Raw genomic sequence first — 10,845 nt, forward strand, 5'->3', positions numbered from 1 at the left:
TTTTTTTTTCAGGAAATAAAAACACTCTCCAGGAGGATGTCTCTGACCGCTCGGTGAGTGGGGGTGCCTCTCTGGCCTAGGGGAGGGCAACCCAGGGAGACGCCACTGGGCAGGAGACTCTCATGGGCCAGCTCCCTGTGAGGCCCCAGCAAACCCCATCCCCATTGGCCAGTCAATGGAGACTGAGGCAGTCCCGCTTGGGTGCCAACACTGCTTCCCTGCCTGGTCCAGCAGTGAGGGGAAGGGGTTTGGGGGCTGGTTTTACCAGATGGGTTCCGCACAAGTGATGGGGCTGCTGTGCCATAGCAGGTGGAAGACCTCAATGCAGTCCTCTGGAAGATGGTGGCAGTGGGTGACTTCCAGAGCCAGGGATTTACCCAGCCAGACCAGGCCCCTCAGCAGCCCAGCAAGAGAGGTGAGTGCCCAGCTCCCAACAGGTCCTGGGACCCGACCCACCACTGACCTGCAGAGGTCATGGCAATCAGGGGCTGGGCTTCGGGTGGAGGACGGTCATGACTTGGAGTAGACGATGCTCATGACTTGGGGTGAAGGGTGGACGTGGTTTGGGGTAGAGGGTGCCCATGGTCTGGACTAAGGCATTCAGCTCCCAGGCTGTGCTCCTAGAACTGACTTCAAAGCCAAAGGAGAGCCGGAGAGAAGAGATGGATATCTCCCTTCCTTTAAAGCTTTCAGCTGTAGCTAAGCACTGCTGCAGCCCCTCACATGGTTGTCTTTTCCTTTTTTCTCCTAGCTTGCTTCTGGAAATACTGTGTCAACAAATGAGGGGTACAGGAGGAGATCTGCCTGCCGCCTGCCTGCCAGCCCGCTCCCTGCCACCGCTATCCCAGTGCCTGCTGGTGGCCCCATCCACGCGTGACCCCACACCGTGCTGTGGGCTGCTTTGCACAGAGCTTTGACAGGTCCTCGCTCCCTTGTGGGGAAAAGGTGAAAATGTCTGCAGCAGAGGAGGGGTGTCATGGGGTAGGGGGAGAATCCCATGAGGATACGGGTGCAGGACTGTGTTTCTGCCATACCAGGGGACCTCCAGGACCCACGGCAAAGCAGAGCCGCCACCGTGGCCTGGCAGGGACATGCTGGCTGCCATCAGAAGCTAAATAAACCCCTCACACCGGAGCAGTGTCCTGTGGTTACTCCATCGCCACACTGTGCAGGGTCCTGCATCTTCCCACCGCCATGTGCACGGCCTGGGCAGACCGCAGTGCACGTGCCCCGCAGAGGGGACATCTCTCCTGCGAACAGGGCAGGAGCTGCCACATGCATCCCAGTGATCCAGGGCGGCAGAGACTGGGGGCTACTGGGGGCTACTTACGCCAAGTCTCAAAAGGGTTTCCACCGCGGGGAAGCCCCCTCCACCCCCTGCAGCACCCTCCATGCCCGGTGGCCTTGGCCCGTGCGCTGACAGTACACAAGCAAGGCATATTAAAATATAGTTTATTGCTGATCTTACTTTAAAAAACCCCAACAAACCAAAATCCATTAATAACAAAACCCATCCCCAAACCCAGTGCTATCAGAGGCAGGCTTGCGAGGACACAGCTTTTAGTGCAAAGAGGGAAGTGGCAGTGAGGGCTGGAGGGGTCTGCCGTCACCGTGTCCCCACAGGACCCACCACACCCACTGTACAGTATTTTTTCGCCCGCGGGGGCTGGCTGGGGGGGGCTGGCTGAACTCACAGGCACAGGCAGGAGCCCTTGGGGGAGCTGGGGATGTGGGACGGGGGAGGACGGGAGGTCACGGCTGTGCAGAGCAGCTTTGACTCCTCTTGCACCCACGACACTGGATGGGAAGGCCCAAGGCTGAGCCAGGGAGCACCAAACCTGCCCATGTATCTCCTGCAGACACAGCGCTTTGCAAAGCAGCTTTTGCATGCTCTCTTAGGCTGTCCAGTACTGGGGTGTGGAAACCAGATGGGTGCCCTGTCCCGTGCCATCCCCTAGTCAGGCACCTGAAGTGTTGGTGGGGCCTGGGGAGGGGTGTTGGAGCTGGAGCTGCACATCGCTGCACCTCCTGCAGTGTCCTGCAAGGCAGGGAGAGGTTTCTTAGCCCACAGGAGCCAGGTGGGACCTTGCAGCCAGCAGCATGTGGCCCTGGGTGCTGGCACGCATGGGAGGGATGCCCTGACCCTCAGAGCTTCATCCTCAGCCCTTCGCCAGTCCCCACACCCCCCCTTCCCTCCAACAGCAGGTGCTGGCACTTTCGCACCAGGCATCATCCCCTCCATGTTCTAATGGGGATTTAATGCATGTTACAGCTCTCTAGCAGTGACAAGAATTTGTCACTGCAACAAACTACCGGGGCAAAGCCTTTCGGTGGCTTTAGATGGAGCCCGGATGCCTTCATGGCCAAGAGGGCTTGCCCAAATGCAGGCTGCAGGGTGCTGTGAAGAAGGGCGAATTCAAACAGCTCCATCCCAGGCGATGCGCTGGGAGCCCAGGATGGCTCTTCCCGAACGTACGGGACGGCTGGGACCACGCGGCGCTGGCAGAGCAGAGCGGCTCCAGCAGTGGACAGTGCGGCAGGGCTGGCCCAGCCGTCTGGGGGGTCTCAGCTCTTCCACCAAAGTGCTGCTGCAGAAGGCTAGCGCTCAGCTTTTCCCACGATGCGTGGTGACAGGCCGTGAGACCCGTTTTCGGGGAGCAGGGATGCAGTAGCCACCACAGCCAGGCAGGGACCGGTCCATACAGGCAGTCAGTGCTGACGGCGCCAGGGGCTGCAGCCAGCGGAGGAGGAGGAGGGAGCGGCGGGGAGCTGTGAAGCAAGGCACTATTTCTGAAAGGCGGGGGGTAGCGCTGCTGTAAACCCCCTCCAGTCCCTCCCTCGGCCGGGGTTTGGTTGTGTCAGGACTGCGGAGGTGGGGGCTCGGCCGGGGCAGTGCTGCCAGCGCACCCCGCAGCCGGGTTAGGTCATCTTCCTGGCGACACTGGCATAGGTGTGCTCTATCTCCTCGTCTGCGGGACACGTGTGGCTGAACTCATCGCAGGCATAGGCGTTGTTGAGGTAGCGCCAGACACCCGTCATGTCTGCTGGGATCTCGAAGTCACGGTACCTTTTGGCTGCGATCTAGAGAGGCAAGGAGGAGGAGGAGGCTGAGAATTCCCAGACCTGGGGAAGATTCGCTCTCTGGCTTGGGGCAGGGACAAACACAGGACCCCCAGCCCCCTGTTTGCATCCCCCCCACCCTGTCACCGCCCCTTGGAGTGGGCGCCCCGACCCTGGCCCTGGGAGCCGGTGCCATTACCTTGATGATGTGTAGTTTGGGCAGGAGGTTGCAGTCAGCCAGCGTCAGGTGGTCTCCATCCAGGAATTTCCTCTTGGAGACAGTGATGTCCTCCACGCTGTCCTGGTCAATCTCCTCAGGAAGAGGCGTGTTTAGGTAGACATCCAGGCGCTGAAACTCCCGCAGCAGAGCCTTCTCGAAATCTGGGCGAACAGGGAGGCAAGTGCGGTTAGCGCCGTGCCCGGGGTGGCCGAGCCTCTCCCAGGCTTCCCACCCAGGGACCACATGGTGGTGCGCAGCGCTGGACCCCGGCCAGGGTCTCTGCTCCCAGGGGGTCGGTCCCAGCAGCATCACCCCCATGCTCCCCTCCAGGTCCTGCTCTCCCCAGCACTGGCACCCAGGGCCGTCCACCCCGTGGAGTGCAGGACGGCCTTCCCCCGTCCTGCCCACTCCTCTGCCCACCAAGGAGGCTTTGGTAGGGAAGGCAGCACGAACCCTAACCTGGTACCCTGATTTGCCCGCAAGACAAAAGCGTCTCTTCCCCAGACCTAGCGTGGCCAATCACAGCCCCGCAGCCCCCACCCAAGTTTCTTACTGATATTTGCTTCCTTGCGCGGGTTCTTGATGTACGCTGAGAACTTGGCAAAGATGTCGCTCCCCACGTCGAAGGACTCCTTGTACTTGGGGCTCAGGTGTGGATACCTTTAAAGAGACACCCGTGTGAGCGCAGGCAAGGATGGAGGCAGGGGTTCAGCTGCGTGGTCCTCAGCTGCGTTATCCCCTGGGCCGTGGTGCCCAGGGCTGGTACTGGAGGACACAGGTGATGTTCAGCTGGTTGTGGGAGAACGGTGACACTTTAAATCACTGCGGCTGCCACCCTGGGAGCTGTGTGATCTTGGGTGTTTGCTACAGAGGAAAATCACAGGGCAGGAACTCCACGGTTTGGGGGCGCTGGCAGCAGCAGAGCCCCCGCACAGAAGGGGCTGCACGGGCACAGGAGGGGTGCAGGGAAGCCAGGAGCCCCCATGACTTCCTCAGGAAAAGCCTCTTGTCTGCTGAGGCGTCCCAGGGCGCACTGCGAGGGCAGACGCGTCCCAGGAGGCAGATGACGAATGTATTTGAAGCTTCCTCTTTCGTATGCAGCGGGATGGGGGGAGGAGGTTTGCAGCTGCGCCGGGCACAGGGGGGCTGGCCGGGCAGGCACGAGCTCAGGGGGTCCAGTCCCCCCGCAGCCCCCGGGCCAGCTGCGCTGCTGCACTCCAGTCAGGGCGGTCGCTCGGGCTCAGCTGAGCGCACGGGACAGGAGCGGGCACAAGGGGTCTCGGTTCCCCCTCTGCCTTGACACCGACTGCCACAGCCAGCTGCAACCCCCCTGCTCCTGGGGGTCCCCGCGCCTGCAGGGCCCTCACCATGTTCTCCCCCGAAGCCCTGCCTGCGCCAAGGGACCGATGCATTTCCTCCCATTGTTTTCCATCCTCGCCTGTCCCCGTTCCCTCGCAGCCCGACCCGCTGCCTTCACCGGGGGACGCGGCCCCTCAGCATTGCAACCCCTGACTCCGCCGAGCACGGCGCAGGGTGCTGGGTGGGCAGCCAGCCCCCTCCCCTCCTGCCTCGGTTTCCCAATCTGCCAAGCCATACGCAATGCTGCAGTGTGCCCGCCGGGCCCCAAAAGGGGGAAGGAGCGACATTGCAATTACTTGGGTGGGCCCAGGGTCTGCTCCAGGAACTCCTCGATCTTAATGAAGTCTGTTTTCAGCTCCTTGTTGAACAGCAAGAAGGGCGGGTTGGTGCCCGGCGCCAAATCTTTCAACTCTTCAGGTTTCCTGCGGTGGAGAAAAACAGTGGGCTCAGAGCCTGCCGCCTGTCTGCACCCACCAGCCGCCCCGGGGTGAAGGGACGAGGCCAAGGTGGTGTGTGGGAGGGGGGCAGGACCGGGAGCATCCCCACGTGCACGCTCTGCTGGGTCTGGGGGGGCTGAGAAGTGACCCCCAGCCTCACGGTCTGCCCTGTGGTGCCTCAGACTCGACAGGGCAGGGGGTCCCTGTGCCCTGCACGCGTTGGCATGAGGCTGGAGCTCCATGCTGGCCCACCCCCTGCACCCCAGGGCGAGACGGGCAGTGTGCGGGCAGGGACGGTCACCCCATCCCTCTCGCAGAGGCAGGGGGAGCCGAGCACAGGGCTGGGCCGCAGTGCCGTCTCACCTGGTCATGTCCACCGTGGTGACGTTGAACTTGACCCCTTTGAGCCACAGCACCATGAAGAGGCGCTGGCAGAAGGGGCAGTTTCCGATGTTTTCTCCATCCAGACCAGCCTGCCGGGAAAGCAGAGACACGAGGATTTAACCCATTGGCTGGCCTCACCCAGCCCAGAGGGGATGCCTGGAGGTGAAGACCCACCAGAGCCAGTCTCGGGAGGAAGGCACATGGAGGGCTTGGCCTGGCACCCCGGCATTGCATGTGGCAGGGGGTCCCTGCCAGCACCGGGGCTCAGCAGTAGGATCCCCTCCCTGAGCCGTGGACCTGCTGCCACTGGAAAGCATCGGAGAGCATCCTCAGGATGCCCGGGGTCGGACCCTTCCCAGAAATGTGAGATAAAGCCGGGACAAAGAGGAGGAGTCAGGGGAAGGAGGTGGAGGGTGATTGCTGATGGATGGGGAGGAAGGGAGGGTCCACTTGGCTGGGAGAGCAGGCTGGAGCGGGCGGCGAGAAGGGAAATGTGCTCATGTTTGCCAGGAAGAGAGCAGTTTGTTTTCCTGTGCTGTTAGTGTCTGCCTCCGGTTTTGTGTGCATTTAACGAACACAGGCATGACTTTCCCAGGCTGGTGATGGCCAAGAACCACCCAAGCAGGCTCCTTGGCCTCGGGGAGGAGACGGGGCTGGGGGTGGCAGGGCTGTACAGAGGTGGGCTCACGCTGGCATCCCACCCAGCATTGGTGGGCAACGGGGTCACACGTCAGCTCCTAAAGCTTGGATCATGTGCAAACAGTCCCTTTTCAACCCTTCCACATGGACACAGCCACGGCGTCTCAGCACTCAGGGGGCTGCTCTGTCACCAGGATGGGGTCAAACAGCAGTGGGGACACGGGAAAGCCAGGAGCTTGGACAACCTGCCTCAGTCCCACCAGGGCTTCCTCATTGGGGTCTCACCCAGATGATGCCCATTCAGCAATCCCAAGGGAAAGCAGCAGCAGGTGAAGTGAAGCCCATTTCCTTGCTATGTAGCAGCTGAAAATACCCTTTGCAAAAAGGACTGAAACTCCTTACAAGGAGTTTGGCCAAGAGGAGTGGGGCAGACTCCCCCCAGCACATGAAAACTGGCGCGGATGCTGCTCAGAAAGGGAAGTAGCGCTGTGGTATGAGGGGTAAAATGGCTCACAGGAAACTCAACTTCTTTTAAGAGAATTAACTGGTTCCTCAGCTGCACGTGAACCATGGTTCCCTGGCGCATGTGGCAGCCCTGCTGCTGCAGGGAGGAGCAGCACAGCTCTCACCAGCTCCTTCACAGAAGGATGCTGCTCCACAGAGCGTCTTGTGTCGGCGCGTGAGCCCCAGTGGGATGGGTTGTGCCCTGCAGCTTGGTGCTAAGACTTGGTATCAGTGGGCAAGCTGAAGTCCAGAGGCTAAGCAGGAGGGTGATGAGATTTGGGAGGATCTGGTGGTGCACAAGTCAAATAGCAGCAGTAACACCCAGGGTGGGCAGCTGGAAGTGGCTCCAGAGCTCACACCTCACTGGGGCCCCAAAGACAGGATGGCTGAGGATGCTTCACTAGCAGAAGGTGCAGAGACCTGTGCCTGGCTCTCCTGGGCTGGAGGTAAGTGCTATGAATCACCTGGTGCCCAGAAACCTGTGGACTCTAGAGTGTTCAGCTTCTCCAGGAGAGATACACCAGCCTCAAACTCACCCTAAGGGAGAGGATAAACTGATCAAAACAAAACCCCTGTGCTCTGAGTGGTCAGCTGGAGGTGATGGTCTGCCTTTCCACTATGCCAACACCTTTTAGTCCTTCCAGAGGAACGAAAATTGCTTTTAATCAGTATTTCCTATGTTCAGCTATCATGAAATGATGCTTCTGAGAAAGGAAACGGGAACTGAGAAATGTATTGATTCTCTGGGGTATGCCCAGAAGTGAAGCTGAATTCACACATGAGGCTTTTTTCCTGGCTATCAGTAAGAAATGCTCCTGGGTAGCTGCCGCTCAGGAGTGTCCCGTGTCAGCTTCTTTGGTAACGGGTGAACCTGTGTGTGGCATGTCCTGGGAGGGAGCTAGAGGGGAGTCAGAATACAGCCACGAGGGCTCCCCGTTGGCATGAGAGCAGAGCATCTCTGCTCCCCTGCCCCTCTCCGTCACCACTGGCACCTACGAGCCAAAACTAATGCCATCCTTTGGAGCACCTCTGACACCAACAGCTCTGGTGGAGCCGCACGAGGGGCACTGGTGGAGCTGGAGGGGACGGTCGGTGGGTGGGATGTCCCTCCCCGGGGCTGCTCTGGGCTCAGGCTGTGCTCTTCCATGCTTGTCTTGTAGCTCCGGCCTCTGAGCAGCTCAGGCTGGGTTTCCCCCTCATCTTTTAAAAACAGAGAAGCAGGGAATTTTGGACCAGAGTGAAAGGAAAATCAGGATGGCCTTTGCAGGGGGGGAAAAAAAAATAATTAAGCCAGGCCCATCCTAGGATGCTCAGAGCCAAATCCTTATCTGGAGGAAGCGGAGGGCAGCTCCACCAGTGCCCGGGTGCTGCCGGGGGGGGCACTGGGCTCTGGCGTGGCCCTGCTGGCAGCCGGGCGGCCGTGGGGAGAGTCCTCCAGGGCAGCTCAGGGGCAAGGGGCTTGGGGAGACTCGTAGCCACGTGCCCTCCTTCCCCTGCAGAAGCCATGCAGCACGGCGGGGAAGTCATCGCTCTTCACTTCCTTCTTCCCCTGCTCTCCCTGGGCTGCAGCGGGGACGGGGGTGCAGAGACTGTGTCCCCCCCCAGATTGACTTTCCTCACTCTTACCCCTCCAGATGGTGGAGAAACCCAGCGTGGGCGAGCACAGCATCTCCAGGGAGGTGCAGGTTTTTAGACCTAACTCTCTGAGGCCTCACGGGGCTGCATGAGGCATTAAAACCCCAAAGTTACTGAGCAGTTCCTGTGGTTTCCCCCTCAGTGAGACAGCATGAAACGAGTGGGAGGAGGGAGCAGCTCTGCATGCTTGGGGCACTGCTCAGTGCTTGACACCCACCGGGACCTGCCCACAGACCCTATAGCCACCCCAAAAGCCGGGAAGCAGCCTTAGGGGCAGCTAAATGCCTCGTGGGGCTGAGGGGCAGAGCCTCCTCCTGGGCAGGGAGAGCCCCCCAGCTGGTGGGACGATGGTCTCACCGGGGCCATGATAGGGTGAGGCACTGTCAGCCCTTTGGGGACCGTCTGCTCCAACCCAAAGGCAATGCAGGAGCTGCTTTGTATCCTCCCCATCCTCACCAAGAGAACTTCAGCATTTCCCAAAGTGAAAGCCGGGCAGGGGTGGCGTGCCGGAGCACTGGCATGCCAGTGATTTACGGCTATCACTGGTTACACCTTGTCCCCGGGCAGACCCTGGCCCCAGAGAGGTGCAAGGTGCCGATGGCACATCAGGGTGCCGGTCTGCAGCCAGGAGCTGCTGTGGTTTCGGTACAACTGGGTCCTGAATGCTGGGAGAAGGAGGCACAGCAACAATTTCTCTGTTAGCAGGCAAGCCCGAAGGTTTTTTTCACGCTAAATTAAGGCATAGGGGAAGTCCTGACAACGCTGCTGCTTTGTTTTCTGTTTCCCTTCCCTCTGAAAACCCCCTTGAACGTGCTGCCGCCATTGCAGTCACCTCATGTATCATTTTCCTTTTCTCCCCAGCCATCCCGGGAACAAGCGGAGCCAAGAAGGGAATTCAAGACCCGAATTACTTTCACCATGAAAATACACTTGCCTGGATTCGGCTCAGCCAAGCTCGGTGCCTGGCAAGCACTGCCATGGCCACAGTTTTGGCAAGGGGATGGGGGAGATCCCTCCTGCAAAGGCTCAGATAATCCTTTCCCACACCTATTTCCAACTACGACCCAAGCAAGGTACTGCGCGATGCCCGGCACTGCCGGGTGCCTGCACCAGGGATGCCGCTGCCTCTGGCCAGGCACCATGGTCCTTTGGGGCATCGAGCTGCCCGAGGAGAGGAGCAAAGCCGGCAGGGCTGAGCAGCTGCGGGGAAACCGCCCTTAAAACCTCGATGTGGTGGCACAGGGAGGCATCGCTCCCCGTGGGCACTGTCAGTTGACAGTGTGTCCCGGGGCCCCACTGGCATTGCTGCTGGCACACACAGTTACCAGCTGACAGTTTCGGCTCCTCTCTTTCTACACCCCACGTGTCCACGGCAGATATTTGAAACTCAAGTGTTAAAATGTTCCAGGGGAAGTGTTTGGAAAATTGCTTAACAGGGGAAAGAAAAAAAAAAAAAAAAAAAAAAAACAACCCAAAACATTTCCAGCCAATAATCCCCCCCGGCTGCTCTGCGAAGCCGCTCCATCCCACCCACACGTGGGCACCCGCGATGGCTCCCCGAGCCCTCTGCGCTCTCTTTCGCAACGCTAGCTCGCAGGAGAGGCTGAAGTGGCTGCTCTCAGCCCTTCTGCTTGCTGTTCCCAGGCTGGGGTTTGTCTTATCTGGGTTTCGAGAGTCGCTTGTGTGCCCGCTCCTTCGTTATACCAGCTGCCAGCAGTGCTGTTCCCCCAGGGTCCGCAACCACCACGATACCAGGGCATCTCCTAGGATGCTCGGCGTGACACCCCTCCGGTCCCCTGTGCCACCGCCTGCCTGGTCCCCTCCTCTGAGCACCCGCTTCACCAGCCCTCATGGCAGACAATCCCAAACTTGGTACCCATCTCCAGCCTCTCAAAATGTGAAGACACCCATGAATTTCCACCGCCTCCACCCAGCTGCAGCCTGGTAAGGATGAGCCCACAGAGCAACCGTCCCCCCAGCCAACACCCACCTTCACAAACAGCTCGATCTCAGGCTCTTTGGTGGCATTGTGCTGCCGACTCTCCATCCCGGCAGCGTGGGGAGGGACTGCTGGCCGCTCACTGCTGTGGTGAGTTGGTCCGTCCTTTGCGGAGCTCCGACGGGAGAGGCTTTCAGAGGGCTGGTGGCTCGAGCACCTCGGCTGCGCTCGCGCCCCGCGGAGGGCTGGGGCTTGCCCTTTCCTTCCTTTTGAAGCGGGGAGGAGCGATGGGGTTTGTGCTGGGACCTGACGGCGGGGAGGGGGAAGCTGCGGGGCCTCCCAGACATGACTCAGCACGGGTCTATCTGGACGTGTTCACGGGTCCCCTTCCAGTCTATCGCACCCACCCAGGCGCGGCTCCGCTGCCTCCCAGCAGGGGGCTGGTGGCCCAGGCGGCCACGGAACCGCTGCCGTCACCTCCCGGCTGGGACTGGGAGGGGGGGTTGCAGAGGGACCATCTCGCCTGCTGCTCCCTGTGCTGCTGCAGTCCGGTCTTGCCCCTTCACCATCCTCCTACCCTTGTGCCTGGACACTGGTGCCCCGGGGCCTGGCCGCTTCTTTATCTCTTTTGGAGTGAACAGCCATAACCTTCCTGTCGCCTTCCCCCT

General features: G+C 60.3%; 1 protein-coding gene across 1 annotated transcript; it reads right to left on the minus strand.

Moving 5' to 3' along the window:
• Positions 1 to 2,907: 2,907 nt before the first annotated feature.
• CLIC2 (chloride intracellular channel 2) lies at positions 2,908 to 10,285 on the minus strand. The gene is made up of 6 exons (XM_009883435.1): positions 10,229 to 10,285; positions 5,440 to 5,549; positions 4,936 to 5,061; positions 3,834 to 3,940; positions 3,260 to 3,441; positions 2,908 to 3,081 (listed from the first exon to the last, which is right to left on the minus strand). Exons 1-6 carry the CDS (start codon positions 10,283 to 10,285, stop codon positions 2,920 to 2,922), a joined length of 744 nt encoding a protein of 247 aa, XP_009881737.1. The 3' UTR covers positions 2,908 to 2,919.
• Between the last annotated feature and the right edge of the window lie 560 nt (positions 10,286 to 10,845).

Source organism: Charadrius vociferus, unplaced genomic scaffold (assembly GCF_000708025.1).
Source record: "Charadrius vociferus isolate BGI_N301 unplaced genomic scaffold, ASM70802v2 scaffold824, whole genome shotgun sequence".
Taxonomy (NCBI): domain Eukaryota; kingdom Metazoa; phylum Chordata; class Aves; order Charadriiformes; family Charadriidae; genus Charadrius; species Charadrius vociferus.